The sequence below is a fragment of the Salvelinus sp. IW2-2015 genome, linkage group LG2, assembly GCF_002910315.2.
Source record: "Salvelinus sp. IW2-2015 linkage group LG2, ASM291031v2, whole genome shotgun sequence".
Taxonomy (NCBI): Eukaryota; Metazoa; Chordata; class Actinopteri; order Salmoniformes; family Salmonidae; genus Salvelinus; species Salvelinus sp. IW2-2015.
In genome coordinates, this window is record NC_036839.1 from 21,700,951 (window position 1) to 21,723,421 (window position 22,471).

General features: G+C 46.0%; 1 protein-coding gene and 2 pseudogenes across 1 annotated transcript; 1 reads left to right on the forward strand and 2 right to left on the reverse strand.

Moving 5' to 3' along the window:
- The first annotated feature begins 3,858 nt into the window (after positions 1-3,858).
- LOC139028545 (tRNA wybutosine-synthesizing protein 4-like) lies at positions 3,859-7,350 on the forward strand (annotated as a pseudogene).
- A 338-nt stretch (positions 7,351-7,688) lies between these two features.
- Positions 7,689-10,541, reverse strand: crygs2 (crystallin, gamma S2). The gene is made up of 3 exons (XM_023999167.2): positions 10,306-10,541; positions 9,337-9,579; positions 7,689-8,158 (listed from the first exon to the last, which is right to left on the reverse strand). Exons 1-3 carry the CDS (start codon positions 10,321-10,323, stop codon positions 7,886-7,888), a joined length of 534 nt encoding a protein of 177 aa, XP_023854935.1. The 5' UTR covers positions 10,324-10,541; the 3' UTR covers positions 7,689-7,885.
- A 976-nt stretch (positions 10,542-11,517) lies between these two features.
- Positions 11,518-19,078, reverse strand: LOC139028546 (TBCC domain-containing protein 1-like; annotated as a pseudogene).
- Between the last annotated feature and the right edge of the window lie 3,393 nt (positions 19,079-22,471).

Consider the following 22,471-nt stretch of genomic DNA (forward strand, 5'->3'; position numbering starts at 1 on the left):
TGGCATCAAGCACATGGAAACCATGTGTTGGATGTCTTTGATACCGTTCCACCAATTCCGCTCCAGCCATTACCCCAAGCCTGTCCTCCCCAATTAAGGTGCCACCAACCTCCTGTGGTTTGTATGTATTATGCTCCTCTGACCCAGATGCTATTTTAGCACTCATTGCACTTTGACTAGATAAACTTAAGAGACACCAGACTGCAAGTCATAACGTCACCATAGGAAAAGGGAACAGCAATGGTAGTCTATTTGTCTCCCCTGTTCTCTTCCTCTCCTTCTCTTCCTCTTTCTCTGTCTCCCTCCCTCTCTCCGTTTAAGAGAGGATACTGATCCAAACACTATGAAACTGAAGTGTCTGCGTGAACTGAAAGACTGACATTTTTTTTGAAAGTTTGATGTGATTTGACTGAAGCAATAAAGTTGACTGAGACTTTGGGTGTCTTGAAAAGCGCTTAAAATAAAATGTATTATTTATTATTGTGTTTGTTGTTTGTTTCTGATGACACTGGTGAGGTCTGTGTGCATGAGGGCTAGTAATGTACCATGCTATGTAGGTCAGTGCATTTTCCTGCTCCCTGCTTCACCACAAATCTCAAAATGGACTATTCATAACTAATGCTTATAACTAGTGTTTATATATACAGTGTTAATATACAGTGGAGATCAGTGGTGTAGTGGAGGGTAAATGCAGTTTACATACCTTTTTTATTTTGTGAGAGGGTTTACCCACCTTTTGTGGAAAAATGTATTTTTAAGTATAGGGAGAGTTACTTTATTCACCACGGACAGCAATCGTAGTTTACCACTACATCAATGGTAGAGATCATGTTTTAAGATTGTGAGGGTTCTAGCTGAGGACATGTTCATACACAACACTCTGGTCTCTCTCTTTAGAGATGGTATCTTGGTAACTTTCTCTCTCTCCAGTGTCCTTATTTATCAACCGGGTGTACATTTCTTACTAAATTCTGCCATATGTGGAGATTCAAGGATTTGTGTGCACCAGAAATTATTAGGATTTAACAAACTGTCGCACGCAATATATACAGTGGGGCAAAAAAGTATTTAGTCAGCCACCAATTGTGCAAGTTCTCCCACTTAAAAAGATGAGAGAGGCCTGTAATTTTCATCATAGGTACACTTCAACTATGACAGACAAAATGAGAAAAAAAATCCAGAAAATCACATTGTAGGATTTTTTATTAATTTATTTGCAAATTATAGTGGAAAATAAGTATTTGGTCAATAACAAAAGTTTCTCAATACTTTGTTATATACCGTTTGTTGGCAATGACAAAGGTCAAACGTTTTCTGTAAGTCTTCACAAGGTTTTCACACACTGTTGCTGGTATTTTGGCCCATTCCTCCATGCAGATCTCCTCTAGAGCAGTGATGTTTTGGGGTTGTTGCTGGGCAACACAGACTTTCAACTCCCTCCAAAGATTTTCTATGGGGTTGAGATCTGGAGACTGGCTAGGCCACTCCAGGACCTTGAAATGCTTCTTACGAAGCCACTCCTTCGTTGCACCGGGCGGTGTGTTTGGGATCATTGTCATGCTGAAAGACCCAGCCACGTTTCATCTCAATGCCCTTGCTGATGGAAGGAGGTTTTCACTCAAAATCTTCATGATACATGGCCCCATTCATTCTTTCCTTTACACGGATCAGTTGTCCTGGTCCCTTTGCAGAAAAACAGCCCCAAAGCATGATGTTTCCACCCCCATGCTTCACAGTAGGTATGGTGTTCTTTGGATCAACTCAGCATTCTTTGTCCTCCAAACATGACGAGTTGAGTTTTTACCAAAAAGTTATATTTTGGTTTCATCTGACATTCTCCCAATCTTCTTCTGGATCATCCAAATGCTCTCTAGCAAAATTCAGACGGGCCTGGACATGTACTGGCTTAAGCAGGGGGACACGTCTTGCAATGCAGGATTTGAGTCCCTGGCGGCGTAGTATGTTACTGATGTAGGCTTTGTTACTTTGGTCCCAGCTCTCTGCAGGTCATCACTAGGTCCCCCTGTGTTGTTCTGGGATTTTTTGCTCACCGTTCTTGGGATCATTTTGACCCCACGGGGGTGAGATCTTGCGTGGAGCCCCAGATCGAGGGAGATTATCAGTGGTCGTGTATGTCTTCCATTTCCTAAAATTGCTCCCACAGTTGATTTCTTCAAACCAAAAGCTGCTTACCTATTTGCAGATTCAGTCTTCCCAGCCTGGTGCAGGTCTACAATTTGTTTCTGGTGTCCTTGACAAGCTTCTTGTCTGGCCATAGTGGAGTTTGGAGTGTGACTGTTTGAGGTGTGGACAGGTCGTCTTTTACTTGATAACAAGTTCAAACAGGTGCCATAATACAGGTAACGAGTGGAGGACAGAGAGCCTCGTTAAATAAGAAGTTACAGGTCTGTTGAGAGCCAGAAATCTTGCTTGTTTGTATGTGACCAAATACTTATTTTCCACCATAATTTGCAAATAAATTCATTAAAAATCCTACAATGTGATTTTCTGGATTTTCTTTCCTCATTTTGTCTGTCATAGTTGAAGTGTACCTATGATGAAAATTACAGGCTTCTCTCATCTTTTTAAGTGGGAGAACTTGCACAATTGGTGGCTGACTAAATACTTTTTTGCCCCACTGTAGGCATGCTTTATTGATAAATCAGAGCCATGTTATATTTGTGCGCTACAACCCAGCTTGGAAAAAGCCCTCCATTTACCTTTTATGGTAACAAAAACATTCTCATTTGCTGTATGATTTGGAAATGTTGGAACTTGGCCATGTCCGTTTCTTAAAGAAGCAGAATATCAGATTTTATCACGTTTCTGTAGAGTTGAGGGCAGAACGTTTTAATCTGTTGCAGTGACTGGGGCGGCAGGTAGCCTAGTGGTTAGAGCGTTGGGCCAGTAACCAGAAGGTTGCTGGATTGATTCCTCGAGCTGACAAGGTAAATATCTGTCGTTCTGCCCCTGAGCAAGGCAGTTAACCCACTGTTCCCCGGGTGCTGTGGATGTAGATTAAGGCAGCCCCCCACACCTCTCTGATTCAGAGGGGTTGGGTTAAATGCGGAAGACACATTTCAGTTGAGTACATACATTCAGTTGGACAACTGACTAGGTATCCCTCTTTCCCTTTCAAACAAAAAATGCATGCCCCCTATAGTGAGTACCAAACACTGATTGTTTATTGAAGAATTTGAAAGTAAATATCTGCCTACATCCCACACTTCCATGCAAAATATGAATTGTTGTTCAATACATGATAGCGTTTCTATCTCCTGCCTTGGTATAGACTCTGGGATGAAATAGGCTAGGTTTACTGCCATAGGTTATTTATTTTACCTTTATTTAACTAGGAAAGTAAGTTAAGAATTCTTATTTACAATGACGGCCTACCCCGGCCAAACCCTCCCCTAACCCGGACGATGCTGGGCCAATTGTGCGCCGCCCTATGGGACTCCCGTTCACAGCCTGTTGTGATACAGCCTGAACCAGGGTCTGTAGAGACACCTCTAGCACGGCGTTGCAGTGCCTTAGACCGCTGCGCCACTCGGGAGGTTACCGGTCTATTTCATTTTGAACATGGTTGGCTATTGAATGAGCGATTAATAAATGGTAGAGTGGGAATAAACCAGTCATGTCTGAAAAGGAGAGGCATGCTGTGCAATATGATTATGATTTAGGCCTATATAATAAAAGTAAAATCAATGTATTACTATACGATCTTCTTACCAATGGCAAATGCATCTGTTTTATTATTAGGCCTACGTTTTAATTCTGACTTTGTGGCTGTGGAAGCTAGTGACGACCAACTCTGAAGTCACCCCATTGAAGTTGAAATGTAAAATGGTTAAGGTAATGGTAAAGATTAAGGTTAGTTAAGGGTTATGGTTAAGGTCAGGGTCAGGGTTAGGGTAAGATTAGGGACAAGCGCTGGTCAAATGTCCTCTCAGAGCATGCAGCCCGTTTGAAATGTAAGCTCCACCCTCACCATTGGGGCAACCAATCACATAATTTCTGCCTTGGGGCAGATCTGCCTCCAGAACAAAATTCATGAATAAAACGCTAACCTGCCTCTGGCGGGGTTGGTGGTGTTCGAACAGGACTTCCTGGCGCAAAGCTGCTCTTATCAATAACAAAACGCAGCTGAATAGTGGCTGGATACACTTTACACTTTCATCCTGACCCACAGGTACACTATGTATTACACTACACACAAGTAAACACATGCACACACACACACACACACACACACACACACACACACACACACACACACACACACACACACACACACACACACACACACACACACACACACACACACACACAAACACACCACACACACACACACACACACACACACACACACACACACACACACATGTGAACACTATGCCGAGTGCTGGCCTGTGATACATCTAACAGCTGTTGTGTGTGTCCAGACCCTGTTTATGTTCATGGTGGTACCATCTGCTAGGGGTGGATGTGAGAGAGAAGCCCCAAGTGGAAGAGTCTCTAAGTGGGCTGATCTAGAGTTCCCCTACCCTGCTATTGTCTAAAGTGGTGCTCACCTACATGAGGGACACATGTGGAGAATGGAGTGGAGTGTGTTGGTGTGTGTGTGTGGTGTGTGCGTGGACATGCTTTTTTTGTTGGTTTGTTCATTGTGTTTTGTGTGTAAGGGTGGTGGATACCTTGTATCCATGTTAGAATTAAGTGTAATTGTAGCAGCCTCCCCTGGCTGTGAGGCCCATGGTTGGGGAGCTGTGTGTGGAGGGTCTGGGGATGGCCTCTATGCCCCTGGGTCCTGGGCTGGTGCTGCTCAGGGGGCTCAGGCTGCGGGGGTAGAGAGGATACTACAGCCAGGGTCCTCATCAGAGCCAAGGGTGGCTGGAGATGTGCCTGTGTGAAATCATCCAATGACTGGGGTAAGAGGGTTCAATGGATTTGGTCAATGGTACTATTAGGGCATTGAGTTTTCCAACAAAAACTGTGTTTTGTTCTGACCAGGAAAAATTCTGGGCTCTAGATATAGGCTATAGAGCCCAGAGTTGTTCCTGGTCATGTTTCTTTAGCATATTTGTTTGTACGAAGTTGGCGGTGTTTCTGTTCTCCTCCCAGGTGTCATGCTGTATCACACAGTAACATCTGTTCCTGGTCAGGTTCTTGTTCTCCTCCCAGGTGTCATGCTGTATCAACACAGTAACATCTGTTCCCGTCAGGTTCTGTTCTCCTCCCAGGTGTCATGCTGTATCACACAGTAACATCTGTTCCTGGTCAGGTTCTGTTCTCCTCCCAGGTGTCATTCTGTATCACACAGTAACATCTGTTCCCGGTCAGGTTCTGTTCTCCTCCCAGGTGTCATGCTGTATCACACAGTAACATCTGTTCCTGGGCAGGTTCAGTTCTCCTCCCAGGTGTCATGCTGTATCACACAGTAACATCTGTGCCTGGGCGGGGAGCTGTGGTGTTTGGTGGCCGCTCCTCCCCACTCAACATAATCAGAACCCTTCCTCAGAGTGACCTATGACAATGTAACCTGCCTGACCCTGTTGCCCCTGATGGCCAGAAAATGACGTGTAGTGGCAACCCGCCTCAACCAAGATGGAGGCACACTCTGACCATGGGTGAGTACCTTTAAACACTGATCTTAAAGGTCCAATGCAGCCATTTTTATCTCAATATCAAATCACTTCTGGGTAACCTTACTGTGATTGCTTTCAGTTAAAATGGTCAACAAAAATAGTTCCTTAGCAAAGAGCAATTTCTCAAGAAAGAATTTTGCTAGGAGTGGCCTGAGTGGGGAGGGGAAAACAGAAAACTAGCGGTTATTGGCAGAGAGGTTTGGAACTCTCTTTCTTATTGGTCTATCAACTAATTTCACCAGGCAGGCCAAAACACCATCCTACTAAACAGGCTGAAATTTCAGGCAGTCTTTTCAAACAGCTCTTACACTAAAAGGGCATTACCCACTGTACACAGACGTCAATTCAATGTCTATTCCACATTGGTTCAACATAATTTCATTGAAATGACGTGGAAACAACGTTGATTCAACCAGTGTGTGCCCAGTGGGTATCATMATTTTCACAGTGTTATTCTAACATCATAGTGTGGACATACATATATTTAACACAGGAAAATCACGTTTTTGACTGCACTGAGCCTTTAAGTCAGTTTTTCAGCAGGAATCATGCCTCAACAGCCTTCTCCGGTCTCTTCCTCACAGGCCAGAACTTCCTGTGTGTGTTTGGAGGATGGAAGGAGGCTGAGGCAGAACTTTTGATGCCCACTTCCTGTGTCTTGATGACCAGTGTTGGACTGAGGTGTTTTTAAAACTTTGCTGTTCATTATATTATTACCTCCTGCATTACCCAGCCGTGGGGAACATAGCCTGCCAACAACAAATAAATACAATACCCACAGAACTTTGACTATGTGTTTTTGCAGATTCCTATAGAGGGCTGAGCCTCGCTTCTCCCATTCAGCCTGTCCATATGAAGGAGGGGCAGTGATCTGTGGAGGTGATCTGTGGAGGGTTGGTTAGAGAAAGTGTTCCACTGGGGGATACAGTCTTACTGAGGCCCACCACCACAGGCTTCTGCTGGGAGAGACTACACCTCCAACCACCTCTAGTGCCCAGATGTGGAGCTTCAACAACTCAGATACAGGAAAACAGATTCTAGTGGCTGACGTTTTCCATATTGTTTAACATTGAGTGAGTTAATGGATAGTTGTTTCAGACAATGTAGTCCTCCTCTAAATGTGCCCAGGATATTGTGCTGCTAAATCAAAGGGTTGTTCTAACACGGGCACCATCCTCTGTTTATTCCCACAGTATCCATGGGATTGGTGATTGGCTGATGTTGGTGGGAGGGGTTTGGCTGCAGGACGAGGGCGTTTTAGGGGTTGCTGTTACAGATCTGACCAAAAGGGGCAGTGTGGAGCTCAGCCTGGACAGTGAGTACTGTAGGCTTTGACCAGTTATATTACATCCATGTATTCACTGTAGTGCACACAAGGTCACAGACAACACAAACAAAATGGATTCAATGTACACACACACTGTACATTGAATACATAAAATAAAAATAAAAATGTATTCACTGAGTGCCAACTGTCATCTCTCTCTGCCCTACCCTTCTAGTCTGCTGTACCCTGGCCTCTCATGCTGCACTCCTTCTGCTCGGCACTCCTTCTGCTCGGCACACCTTCTGCTTGACTCTCCTGGGCGACTCTGACCAGTCAACAACGATGGCTCTGATTGGTGGTGAAGGAAACTGCTTCTCTGTTGTGACTCATCACAACCCTCACCCCATCACTGTAGACCTGAAACCTGTTCTGTAACTATGAGACATGGTCGCTAGAAGTATTCTTTGTGAGGACATTTTTGTAAAGTATCGACTTGGTAATGGAAAGCTGGGTACATTTCTGGCACTGGAGCTGTGATGCATCAATAAGATATCTTGGCATCTGTCATGATGACATTGTCTTATTAGTTCACTTGATATTCCTTATAGCTTGAACCAAAATTATTCAGTGGCTAAATTCCGCATGTAGAAGTTGCTCTCCCTTTGGGCCGTATCAGTTCAGGGTCATACATTTTGGACAAAAGAATACACCTCCTACCTTACGGCTTCACACATTCACTGACACAGGCACAAAAAAATGCCAACATTTTCAGATCTGCTTACCAGCCAAGTTTTTATTTCAGGAGAGAGACCTCAGTAAAGTCACAATCAAAGGACTCAAAGTTATAGCCTAGGCGTTATTCAAAATCAAGAAGTATTAGGGTTATTCAAAGTCCATATTATGCATATTATGTATGATAATAGTGAGGTTGGGTTTGAGGTTGAGGTTGGTGTTGTTGTGGTCAGGAGGTTCACTCAGTGAAGCGTCTGAAGGACTGGACAGTGGGACTGACTGCACCCCAGTCCCCAGGCTTCCTGTACTCTCCCTTCTCCAGGAAGTACTGGCGTCCGCGGTAGTTGGGGTGCTCGTAGAAGACCCACCAGCCGCCCAGCACCTTGCAGGAGTGCACCTCGCGCCAGTGGAACTTCTCCAGCACGGAGGGGCAGTCCTCGGTGGCCTCGAAGGCCTGGCCCGCAAAGTCATCCTTCTCATACAGCTGCATCTTGTACTGGGTCCCACAGGACTGTGGTGGTGATGGGGGGAGGGGTGGTGGTAGTAGTGGAGGTGGAGGCGAGGGGTTAGTGCAAGGGATTGGGAAAAAAGGGGGAGGGGATGTGGGGTAAGAGAAAGGGGGAAGGAGGGATATATAGGGAGATGAGATTCTTACTGAGCAACTTCTGGTTTATTTTGGGGGCTAGGATGTAAGGATAGTTAGTAACACACAAGGTTTGTAAAGTATTGTTGTGTGTTTGTCGATGTTCTGGTCGACCCAAAATGCATTTGTCTACCAACTCATCGCCAATCCAATGTTTTTATACTCTTGAGATTGGTCCGAAACTGAACGAACCATCATGAGAAAAGAAACATATATTTTTATAACATGCTGTATTTTTTTCACTGCTGTTGTTTGGGCCGTTTATGGCTTCCTGTGTTACAGAGAATATTTCCACCACCATATTCTGCCCCATAGTTGGAAAATGTATTGATTCTACAGTAGAAGTGTAGGTCTGATTCTTCCTGCCAGCTCTAGGTCAGCCAATAGCGATCAGTGCCACAATCACTTGATCAGTGCTATATGCTGGTATTGAACTCCTTTGACAAAGCCCTGTGTCCTGGGTGAACCGCCACTGTCACTGTTCTGTGCCTGGCCTCATTGGGATTGGGATGCCTAATATGCCCATCTGACGAACAGTCAGAAATGGTTTACTTGCATATACCTGTCTATACCACTTTTGCTATCACTATAATAGCTATTCTTGGTTTTTCTGTTGATCTATGAAATTACTATTACAATGTATAGCCTACCCTGTGCATTGAAGGGAAGTGTACAGTGTTCTGTGCTCTAATGAAGCAATAAGGCCAGAGGGGATGTGGTATATTGGTCATATACCACAAACCCCAGAGTTGCTTTATTGCTATTATAAACTGTTTACTGACATAAATAGAACAGTAAACAAGTATTTTTGCGTCATCACTGTGATATATTGTCTGATGTACACATGGCTGAAATGCTGTTTCAGCCAATCAGCATCCAGGACCCAAACTACCCGGTTTATAATACAACATACGGTACACCCCATTCAGACRGCTCAGCATAGACCTAACAGACATACCCCATCTAGATACTGTTATTGAAGAAACATAATGATATCTCTTTTCGTTCACTATAATGCTCTAGGACTGAGGCAGTGGCAGACTTACAAAGTGGATCATTTTGCAGGAGCTGAGGCGGTCATTGAGGCCCATCCAGCGCAGGTATTCAGGGTACTCTCCCCTGGTCAGAACATACTGGTAGCCCATATAGTTGGGCCTCTCGTACACCACCCAGGCTCCACTCTCCACACGGATGGAGTTACAGCGGCTCAGGTAGGAATGGAAGTCKGTGCAGTCGCTGTCACACTCATAACGACGGCCCTGGAAGTTCTTATCCTCGTAAAAGACAATCTGGACGAGAACAAAAGAGACCAGAGTGGAGTGAGTGGGTTGAACTTAGGTTCATATGCTTGATAAAAGCTCTGCACTGCACTGTAGGTACCTTTTTACACAATGAATTGCTTTTTCCAACCTACCAAAGAACAAGTCAATCCACTCAACCCATTCCTGATGCCTTTCTTTGCAGCTAGTGCTATTTCTAAAAGCCATAGATGTGGGTAAGCTCATCAGTTTGAGTTAGTCTTTCCATCACAGAATAACTCCAATGTAAATATTTTTGATGGCACTTGAATGCCAAATCGAAGACTGTATTTATAATAAAATGTATATGGAGGACAAACAGAGATTATGTCCATTTCTGCAGGACACCAGTGCTGACAAGCTTTAACCAGCATTCCATCTCACAGATGGGATTGAGCTGTGCTATCTGGCAATAGTGCCCTCCACTTGTATACCAGGCATCACACAGAAGACTATTACACGAGTATTATTACACTTACATTACAATTCTACTATTACGTTGTTATTACTATGGAAATGGCCAGCAGGATAAATCAGCCAAGTTTGACAGAAAATATGAAAATGGGCCATCCCATAACTAAACCAAACACACCACAGAAAATCACTGCTATGCTACTGCCATAATCACTATCCTGCCCACTATACTGTATCAGTAGAACCTGTTCTGATGGAGCCAGTGATTGCCCAGAGCCAAGCGGCCATATCCCTGTTACTCACCCTGCCCATTTTGGACATTGTTTGTGGGCTAGGCTTGATAGATAGCGGTGGTCTGCTGGTCTCCCTGAAGTCTAGATGCCTCTGGTCCTGCCACCCAAGCCCTTTTATATACCCAGCCTCCCAGTTTTTTAAACAGTGAGTGGAACAATCGCTTTGTCATGAAAATTAGATCCAAAAATTGAGTCAGTGATTCTAGTGCTATTCAGTTTTTCCAGAAAAGTGAAGCGGGATTACGGCATAATGACAGCATGGTGAGAGTGCCCATTGACCCCCTCTCTGCTGGCTTGCTGAATTGCCCCCCAACTCATCTCGCCCCCTACATCCACCAAAACACACACCCTCCCTACACGCCACCCTGCCAGCTTGCTCCCATCACCCCCACCCCAGCCTATGCCCAATGTGCCTACCACCTCAGGCCAAGAGTCTACCAAATGTGCCAAATTCTGCCCAGATGCAGAGATATTGTGCCCCCATTGTTTAAAGTGTCACAAGTTCTCTTCAGGCATATTCATGTCTTCAACTAAACACAAATGGGGGAAATATGTGTGTGGATGAACTTGGAGGCATTCATTAGACATTTGAAATACGCAAGGTCCATTACACTAGAATACAACCAAGAAGCATGAAAATCTGTCAAGCGTGCAGGTCAATCACTCTTCCCTTCCTCCTCTAGGGCCAATGAATGATTCGGAGGTGATTGTTCAACATCTGCTCCTCCTTCTTAGCCAAAAATAGTTTATCTCTATACATTTTGACTGTGCTACAGCTAATTGTAATGGTTTGTGATTTGTCCAACAGTATAACTAAACATTAGCTGAGGTCGATATACAGGGTGTCACGCCCTGACCATAGTTTGTTTTGTATGTTTCTATGTTTTGTTTGGTCAGGGTGTGATATGAGTGGGCATTCTATGTTGTTTGTCTAGTTTGCCTATTTCTATGTGTTTGGCCTGATATGGTTCTCAATCAGAGGCAGGTGTTTGTCGTTGTCTCTGATTGGGAGCCATATTTAGGTAGCCTGTTTTGTATTGTGGGTTGTGGGTAATTGTTCCTGTTCCTGTGTTTTTTTTTGTATTTTTCACCGTTCAGGACTGTTTCGTTTCGTTCTCGTGTTTTGTTGTTTTTGTTAGATTATTCGTGTTCATTAAAATGGATAATCATCACGCTGCATTTTGGTCCTTCTTTCTTTCTCCTAATGACGAACGTTACAGAATCACCCACCAAACGAGGAACAGCGCTTGGTGGAAAAATGGACCCGGGAGAAGGATGAGTGGGTAACAACCTGGGAGGAGATAGAGAGGTGGTCGATTGATCCAGAGAGAGTGCCAGTGCCCGCCTGGGATTCTATGGAACAATGCGAGGAGGGATACAGGAGAATGGAGGAACGGCGACGATATAAGGGTACACGGCTAGCACGGAAGCCCGAGAGGCAACCCCAATAAAACATTTGGGGGGGGGCACACGAGGAGATTGGCTAAGTCAGGTAGGAGACCTGAGCCAACTCCTCGTGCTTACTGTGGGGAGCGTGTTACTGGTCAGGCACCGTGCTATGCGATGGAACGCACKGTGTCTCCAGTGCGCATTTCTAGCCCGGTGCGCTCTATTCCAGCTCCTCGCATTGGCCGGGCTAGAATGGGCATCCAGCCAGGTAGGAGAGTGCCGGCTCAGCGCTCCTGGTCTCCAGTGTACCTCCTTGGACCAGGATATCCTGCGCCGGCTCTGCGTACTGTGAGTCTGCACAGCCCTGTGCGTCCTGTGCCAGCGCCCTGCATTTGCAGGGCAAGTATAAACATCCAGCCAGGACGGGTTGTGTCAGCTCTACACTCTAGACCTCCAGTACGCCTCCAGTCCAGTATGCCCTGTTCCTCCTCCCGCACTCGCCCCGAGGTGCGTGTACTCAGCCCGGTACCACCAGTTCCGGCACCACGCACCAGGCTTACAGTGCAACTCCAGGGTCCAGTATGCCCTGTTCCTCCTCCCCGCACTCGCCCTGAGGTGTGTGTACCCAGCCCGGTACCACCAGTTCCGGCACCACGCACCAGGCCTACAGTGCGCCCCGTCTGTCCTGAGCCGCCCGTCTGTCCTGAGCCGCCCGTCTGTCCTGAGCCGCCTGTCTGTCCTGAGCCGCCCTTCAGTCAGGAGCCGCCTGAGCCGCCCTTCGGTCAGGAGCCGCCTGAGCCGCCCTTCGGCCGGAGTGCCTGAGCCGCCCTTCGGTCCGGAGCCGCCCTTCGGTCCGGAGCCGCCCTTGCGTCCGGAGCCGCCCTTCAGTCCGGAGCCGCCCTCAGTCCGGAGCTGCCCCTCAGTCCAGAGCACTCCTCAGTCCAGTGGGGACCTTTATTAGGGTTGCCAGTCCAAGGTCGGCGGCGAGGGTCGCCGCTCCTAAGAGGCCACTGAACGGGTAATGACTATGGTGGAGTGGGGTCCACGTCCCGTGCCAGAGCCGCCACCGCGGACAGATGCCCACCCAGACCCTCCCCTATAGGTTTAGATTTTGCGGCCGGAGTCCGCACCTTGGGGGGGGGGGGGGGGGGGGGGGGGGGGTACTGTCACGCCCTGACCATAGTTTTTTTGTATGTTTCTATGTTTTGTCTGATCAGGGTGTGATATGAGTGGGCATTCTATGTTGTTTATCTTGTTTGCCTATTTCTATGTGTTGGCCTGATATGGTTCTCAATCAGAGGCAGGTGTTTGTCGTTGTCTCTGATTGGAAGCTATATTTAGGTAGCCTGTTTTGTATTGTGGTTGTAGTTATTGTTCCTGTGTTTTTTTGTATTTTCACCGTTCAGGACTGTTTCGTTTCGTTCTCGTGTTTTGTTGTTTTTGTTAGATTATTCGTGTTCATTAAAATGGATAATCATCACGCTGCATTTTGGTCCTCCTCTCTTTCTCCTAATGACGAACGTTACACAGGGTCTCTAAGAAAGTACGCTATTCAACAATAAAAGGCATGTCAAGGCAAAAATGAATAGTTTATTCATGACTAAAGAAAAAAGAGAACTAAACAAAATTGTGCTCTTAGAAAACATTGAAAATAATTTCCGTTGTAACATGTAGGTAGGCCGACATAGTGCAATTTAATTGAAAGGCAAATCAAATAAATTTGTATTTGTCACATTCGCAGAATACAACAGGTGTAGTAGACCTTACCGTGAAATGCTTACTTACAAGCCCTTAACCAACAATGCAGTTCAAGAAATAGAGTTAAGAAAATATATGCTAAATAAACTAAAGTAAAATATAAAATAAAAAGTAACACAATAAGATGACATAACATTAAAGAGGCTATACACAGGGGAAGTCCCTGAGAACTAAACTACAGCAGCAAGGCAGAAGAACAATAAAAGTAAGCCATAGTAACAATAATACAATCTCATCCATCCACACTGGCCGAAGAAGCAAAGCAAATGACTAATAAGGAAGAGAAATACCTGGTTACCTAGCAACATCAGCATTCTCTGGAGCATGATAGGCTTATTTTAATAGTACACAGTAACGGAATATAACTTAATGGCCCATGTAACGGAATATAACTGCTCCCTCAAAGGCATCTTTCTCTTCTCATAACACTAATGTGTTCTGCCATCTTCTTCGAGGTGGCTATTATAGTTTACAGACCAAAGTCCCATCTGAGGGAGGTACTAGCCTGGTCCCAGATCGGTTTGTGCTCTTGCCAACCCCCTTGCCAAAGTCAAACATTTTGAAGCAGTTTGGCATGACAATGAGTGATAAGGAGTTGACATGACAGCACAAACAGATTGGCACTCAGGTGCTAAAGGTATTACATTCCTTGGAATTTGGCACAGGCCTTTAAATTCACCACACCCTCTCTCCTATGCTACCAGAAAATATATATTAACAACTTAATATCATATCATATGTATACATTAATACATCTTTCCCCTATACTGGACAAGGTCAATCTCTGAATTGAACAGACAGTTAAATGATTCCCTATTATTTAATTGGTACAGTACACACAACAGAAGAACCAGACTCTAGGCAGATCTAACCTGAGTGGCTAACAATAGGTACCCTGTAGTCGTACCCCAAGTACTCTAGGACCACTGCCTGTGTCCTGATTCTCTACCATCCCCACCATTGGTAAATCCATGAGAGTGAGTGTGCAAGGGTAGAGAATCTGGATGCACCAGTCTCAACTAGATGAAGGAATGCAGCAGTGGGAGGGCTATACAGCATACAGGGGACTAGAACAGAGCCAGGGGTGTATACCAGGCCACCCTTCTGCAGTCTAGTGATCCTCAGATCAGATCCAGGCCTGCCTGGAACTGTGGACAGCATGCAAACAAAGGGCTTAGTGCTACCAGTGGCTGTGAAGCAAACAGCTGACTGTGGCAAAAGCTTCTTTGTATGGGGATCTCCATCAACAAGAACCCAAAAAGTCAGCAAGGCAAAAGGTGTCCTCCCCACTGTCCGTCTAGATGTCCCTTCCTGCCTGGTGTCATTTGGCCTGGCCTCCAGGCTGTCGCTGTCCGAGGGGTCCTGGGAAGTAATGCAGGGGGGGGGGGGGATAAGGCTGTCCAGCCCATGCCTGTGTCCCGACTCCAACAGCCACTCATGGAACTTCTGCTCCACCAGGGCCTGGAACTGACACCACCGCTCTCTGAAAACAGACAACTTACTACAGGAACAAGACTCAAACATTAGCAGACAACCAGAGTTCACTTTAAATGTGCACTTGGGCCCCTCCATTAGCTCCCCATTAAATCATTGCATTTATTTGTAAATCATATTAGTGAAGGCAACTGGGTCACTTGTTATGTAAATTAAGCGACACAGTACAGTCACAGACTTTTCGAGTGACTGCATTATATTCACATTGATCCTGGAAACTGGAAAGCACTTCATATTTCCATTCACTGAGCGCTGGTCAAATTGCTGATAAATCTAAGCGGTAGATTGGCTGACTGGTAGTGGCTGTGTCTGCTCTGTCACTCACTTGTTCAGGTGGGCATCCTTCACCGTCTTCTGCCAGTCCTGTACWCTCTTCTCCCTCTCCTCATGGGCCTTCTGTTACCTCGATGGCAGTCCACCTGGCACCTCACACATGTCTCCCTCCAATTCTAAAAACTCAGCGGCCGTCAGGAAGTGGTAGGAGCCAGGGTCTGGGGTGGTGCCCTTCACACCCAGCAGTAAGGGCTGGTCCCAGGCGTTTGGCACCACAGCTAAACCCACACTTGCCATGTGATCCTCCAGGGAGGGGTAGTGTGTGGAAGGTCCCTGGGGTGAGAGCAGTGTTCCCGGGGAGGAGTATGGGCTGAGGGCGTGGATGGTACAGTAGGAGGAGGACCCTATGGCCAGCCACAAACACCACCCTGACGTTTAGACTCACTGACCTAAAACACACACACCACTGGGAATGTCATCTCACCTGAGCTAATGGACATTGTTACAGTATAGCAATATTAAAGGAACTGCTACGAAACCAATAACTATTGTACTGATTTTGTTGCTCTCGTTATGTCTAGGGGTCTTAAGCCCAGCTAAATGGTTTGTAACCTTATTTGATGTGTGCATAAACGTGGGAAGTATGTGTGTGCGACTAGGTGTTAAATGTACTTACCCAGGAGACAGCCACCTTACCTTTGTTCCAGGGCCAGCTCCTTCTTGACCTCTTGGTAGGCCATTCCAAGCGGATTATTATTTGTTCAGATGATGAATCATAAATATGTACAAAAAGGAAAATACAAAAACGCATTCCCAACTAAAGAGATAAACTAACACCATGAAACAAACAAAGGCCGGCTGAGAGGCTTCTGGCCTCCTGTCCCCTGGACTGACAAGCAATCTTGATCGCTCGCCCCTAAGGAATTATCAAGGCTTCCTGGCAGAACAGAGCCCTTGACTCGGTTGGTGCTGCTACTTGGGGATGGCGTGTGGAAGTGTATCATGGTAGTGTTTGTCTATGTCCTAACACTAACCTTCCCCTCATATCATAACAGAACATTTCACCACTACTTCATAAATTATTTACTATGTTAACTACAGTAAAACTCTAGTCACCAACACTGTGTGATGGACTGAATGATGGCTGAGATGAAAATCATCAAAGTCATCAGTCAAAAGTAGAAATGATATAAATAACAAACCATAAACACTACTACCGTCTCTATTGAAGCTGATCTGTTGTGGTTGTTAAGTGGGTCAGGCTATAGGGTTTCCGTAACCTGACCTGAGTGGAGAGAGCAGGTAGATTAACGCTTCCATCACACTGACAGACTCATTGTGTAAAATAGTACGCAGCATCATCTGGATATGTATGTAACAAAAGTTCAACATTCACCTTCTGCTACCATTTCTGTCAAGCCATCCAGGCATACAGTTTGACGCATACGTTCGATAAATCCAACGTATGCACCACACCGAACGCACTGCAACTGCCTCTGCAATGCAATGCTGCAAGGCAAACGCTTCATTCAAACGTTTCATTGGAAATGAATGTGATTCTGGTGTACCAAAATGCAATGACGCTGTCGGTGTGTTCGAAGCATAAGGCATCACTGCAACAGTGTATTTTGACGTTAGCTACTGCTAGCTTGTCTGACTCCATGGCCAGGATCTGTCTGAACACTGTGACATTAGCACCATCTTGTTGCCTGGGGTGGCAATGTGGGTGTTCCGGGCGATCTTAGCTCTCTTCATAGCGCCCTMCACTGGAGGACAGGAGAACAGAAATACGGTCAGTCACAGACACACAGCCATGCTTCAATCCTGATAGCTCTCTACTTCTCCCACAAAAAAGGTGAGCTATAAAACAGTCACAAGATAACTCACTAACCTCTATAGACATACTAACACGCCTTCTTTGACTGTAACATCTACATCTAAATGAATGATCCACATAAAGGTTTACTTTAGGTGGTAGTAACCTACCTTGCTGAGCCAAGACCAGTGACTTCCCAGACCTCAGGCAGGCTGAGGGGTTGAGGACCAGGGCCTTTCTGAGCCACGCCAGCAGGGGGTGCAGGGAGAAGGAGTGGGTGAGTTTGGAGTATGCTGCCTGGGCCTGGAGAGGGGTTCTGGAGAGCAGCTTGTGGATGGGATTGACTGCCTGTCCGCGGTACACTGARTCCTCCATCACCAGGCTGAGGCACTGCAAAGAAGAAAAAAGAAAAAGATGACTTTATTGTCCAATGTACACGGATATCTAACAGATACATGCCTTATACTTTATTTCAACCCCTCCGAAAGACACATACACGTTCAGAGGTTGCAGAGTTGAGCAGAGGGTACTGTTCTTACTGAAAAGGAAAACAATTAATGTAAAAACTATGAAAACATTGGATGTTATGGACCCTTTCACTGTTTTAGGCAAGAATAAAACAACCATTTGGTGTATAAATATAACAATCTTGTAATCCTGCTACCACACTCTTCCTAAAGCTGGCCGCACGGCCAAACTGAGTAATCGGGGGAGAAGGGCCTTGGTCAAGGAGGTGACCAAGAACCTGATGGTCACTGACAGAGCTCCAGAGTTCCTCTGTGGAGATGGGAGAACCTTCCAGAAGGACAACCATCTCTGCAGCACTCCACCAATCAGGCCTTTATGTTAGTGGCCAGACGGAAGCCACTCCTCAGTAAAAAGTACACGACAGCCTGCTTGGAGTATGCCAAAAGGTTTTAAACAAGAGTTCACCTATTTCATTGGGGGCTTCTGGTCTTCTTTTCAATATTGCAGTATTAGATGAAAGTGGTATCATAACTAACTAGCTGTTGTAAAAACGGATTTTTAACATTATAGGTAACAGAATGGGCATATGGACCCTTTCATTGGCTGCTTCCCAAATGGCATTTATTTCACTCCCTCTTGCTCCAATGCAAATGTTTGTTGTCTGGCTGTTGTTCCCTCCTGGCGTCCTGGATACTAGGACGTCTGCCTGATGTTCCCATGACAACTGGCAAGCAGAGATGATCTGGCATAGAAATAGAATGAAGCTAACAGCAGTTGCTTGATTTATTTGCTTAGCATTAAGGAGACGTTAGTAGCTAGCTGATACAAAGCAGACTAACGCGTTAGCAGACAGACAAAACACCGTACCACAGTACGAGTTATAATACCCATAAAACCTAGCGGTAAACCCCAGAAATGGTTCCAATCGTTTTCCACCATTCATTTTTCCATAGGGGATTTTATAACTAYTTAATATAAGGTCTGTGTTTTGTGTAGGCTTACCCTGGCATGATGTTTTAATAACTGTGCAAATCTCTACCGGACAAGGTMACTTTTATCAGTTTTATCTGTAATTAACCCCCAAAAAATGAAATGTTAATTAGCTGCTAATGTAGCTATCATACAGAACTACACTTCCTGTCGCAAGCTTTGAGTCATCACTCAAGGCACAGGGTAGGAAAAACCTCCACATTTCTCCATACAAACTCCCATCAACAAGTAGCAAGTAACCTAACAAGTAAATATTATAGCCTTTTTAGTTTCTTGTGTGAATAATTGATAGTGTATTTCTCATGTGTATAATTTTKGGGGGGCATTATTCAAGTTACCTAGCTAGCTACCTGGCATTTTTAAATGAATAGAATTTTGCATGCCCCAGGTGCCCTTGTTCTTTAAACAATGTCCAGTACAGACAGGAGGGTAGCGGTTGTTCTGACTCAGGTTCAAGGAGACGTGCTATTCCACTGAACATGCCCCGGAAACGGTTCCTTAGCCACTGAAGTTCCTCCTCTGTGGGCTCTCGAGACAGAGGGTTGTAGTCTTCGGCTGGGTATAGGTCCTCCACTGACTGCACATTGTTGGGCATTGCTGGCTTCCTCCACTGGCATTCCACATCTGTACGGCCGATATTGTGAACCCGCCAAAATAGGCTGTATGGCTACACTTATGAGCTCCACAGAGGCATTCACATGTGGTGTGATCATAACAACATACAGGAACTCAAGTCCTTCTGTTCACCTGACTTAGAATTCCTCACAATCAAATGTCGACCGCATTATCTACCATAAGAATTCTCTTCGATTATAATCACAGCCGCATATATTMCCCCCCCAAGCAGACACATCGATGRCCCTGAACAAACTTTATTTGACTCTATGTAAACTGAAAACCACATATCCTGAGGCTGCATTCATTGTAGCTGGGGATTTTAACAAGGCTAATCTAAAAACAAAACTCCCTAAATTCTATCAGCATATMGATTGTGCTACCAGGGCTGGTAAAACCCTGGATAACTGTTATTCTAACTKCCGCGACGCATATAAGGCCCTCATCCGCCCTCCTTTCGGAAAAGCTGACCACGACTCCATTTTGTTGCTTCCAGCCTATAGACAGAAACTAAAACAGGAAGCTCCCGCTCTCAGGTCTGTTCAACGCTGGTCCGACCAATCTGATTCCACGCTTCAAGATTGCTTCGATCACGTGGATTGGGATATGTTCCGCATTGCGTCAAACAACAACATTGTCGAATACGCTGATTCGGTGAGCGAGTTCATTAGCAAGTGCATTGGCGATGTCGTACCCACAGCAACTATTAAAACATTCCCCAACCAGAAACCGTGGATTGATGGCAGCATTCGCGTGAAACTGAAAGCGCAAACCACTGCTTTTAACCAGGGCAAGGTGACCGGAAACATGACCGAATACAAACAGTGTAGCTATTCCCTSCGCAAGGCAATCAAACAAGCTAAGCGTCAGTATAGAGACAAAGTAGAGTCGCAATTCAACGGCTCAGACACAAGAGGTATGTGGCAGGGTCTACAGTCAATCACGGATTACAAAAAGAAAACCAGCCCCGTCGCGGACCAGGATGTCTTGCTCCCAGACAGACTAAACAAMTTCTTTGCTCGCTTTGAGGACAATACAGTGCCACTGACACGGCCCGCKACCAAAACCTGCGGACTCTCCTTCACTGCAGCCGACGTGAGTAAAACATTTAAACGTGTTAACCCTCGCAAGGCTGCAGGCCCAGACGGCATCCCCAGCCACGCGCGTCCTCAGAGCATGCGCAGACCAGCTGGCTGGTGTGTTTACGGACATATTCAATCAATCCTTATCCCAGTCTGCTGTTCCCACATGCTTCAAGAGGGCCACCATTGTTCCTGTTCCCAAGAAAGCTAWGGTAACTGAGCTAAACGACTACCGCCCCGTAGCACTCACTTCCGTCATCATGAAGTGCTTTGAGAGACTAGTCAAGGACCATATCACCTCCACCCTACCTGACACCCTAGACCCACTCCAATTTGCTTACCGCCCCAATAGGTCCACAGACGACGCAATCGCAACCACACTGCACACTACCCTAACCCATCTGGACAAGAGGAATACCTATGTGAGAATGCTGTTCATCGACTACAGCTCAGCATTTAACACCATAGTACCCTCCAAACTCGTCATCAAGCTCGAGACCCTGGGTCTCGACCCCGCCCTGTGCAACTGGGTACTGGACTTCCTGACGGGCCGTGGTGAGGGTAGGTAACAACATCTCCACCCCGCTGATCCTCAACACTGGGGCCCCACAAGGGTGCGTTCTGAGCCCTCTCCTGTACTCCCTGTTCACCCACRACTGCGTGGCCATGCACGCCTCCAATTCAATCATCAAGTTTGCAGACGACACTACAGTGGTGGGCTTGATTTTCGTTACCAACAACGACGAGACGGCCTACAGGGAGGAKGTGAGGGCCCTCGGAGTGTGGTGTCAGGAAAATAACCTCACACTCAACGTMAACAAAACAAAGGAGATGATCGTGGACTTCAGGAAACAGCAGAGGGAGCACCCCCCTATCCACATCGACGGGRCAGTAGTGGAGAGGGTAGAAAGTTTTAAGTTCCTCGGCGTACACATCATGGACAAACTGAATTGGTCCACCCACACAGACAGCGTGGTGAAGAAGGTGCAGCAGCGCCTCTTCAACCTCAAGAGGCTGAAGAAATTCGGCTTGTCACCAGGAGAGGTTGGTTGGAGAGGTTGGAGTCTGTTTGATTGTGGAGAGGTTGGAGTCTGTTTGATTGAGTGTGTGGACAGGTGTCTTTTATACAGGTAACGAGTTCAAAAAGGTGGAGTTACTACAGGTAATGAGTGGAGAACAGGAGGGCTTCTTAAAGAAAAACTAACAGGTCTGTGAGAGCCGGAATTCTTACTGGTTGGTAGGTATTCAAATACTTATGTCATGCAATAAATTGCAAATGAATTACTTAAAAATCATACAATGTGAAACCATGTGCTAGCTAACTTGTTAGTTTGCGACATCGTGTGTTAGTTAACTAGCTAGCACACGGTGTCATTTCCGCCTGCTGTGTACCGGAGAAAACCGTGCCCAACAGGCGGGGGGCGGAGGACACTGTCTACCGGTTGTCCCCGACTCTCACTAGCACAGCAGACGGGAGGCTAGGGCGACAGTGTGCTAGCTAACTAGTTAACTGTGTCGCCCCCGCCTGCGGTGTACCGATTGCCGTCATTAATAGCACTGCGGGAAAACAGTGCCTGACAGGCGGGGGCGAAAGACAGTCTACCGGTGTAYGGCTAGCTAGCTACTAGCTAGTGCTTTAACGCCCCCTACTGACCCCAGGATCACTCCTGCCTGTCCTAATTAAAACATTTACCAATAGAAGTATAAAGAGTGGTTCCTGCAGATGCTGGAATGCCCACCAGTGGAGGCAGCTGAGGGAAGAATGGCTTGTAATAATGGCCGGAACAGAGCAAATGGAATGGAAACCATGTGTTTGACGTATTTGATACCATTCCACTGATCCCGCTCCAGTCATTACCATGAGCCTGTTCTTCCCAATTAAGGTGCCACCAACCTCCTGTGATGCCCACATGCAGGAATTGCAGGCTGCAATTGCACCCTTCTTTCTCAATCAGACAGAAAGGGAGAATATTTTACGATTTTTGGGGATATTGCTGAAAACCGATGCACATCCTACATTCATCCACTAAAAAGGGTATTGCAAAGATATAACAAAAGTTTACACAGGCTTTTGTTGCTGTAGCTAAAAGCCAATTTTTGCTCGATCAGAAATGTGGCCAGAGACTGTATGGAGGGTGTGACGGAATTGCAGAGCGTCTGGATGCATGCAGAGGCCTAATTGAGCTCTGTACCGCATCGCCTTGCGCCTCCCAAATATTGTAACAATGTGGGGGGCTCAATAACAATGCGGAGGGGTCCATATAGTGCCGTATAGCTCCGCATTGTCATTA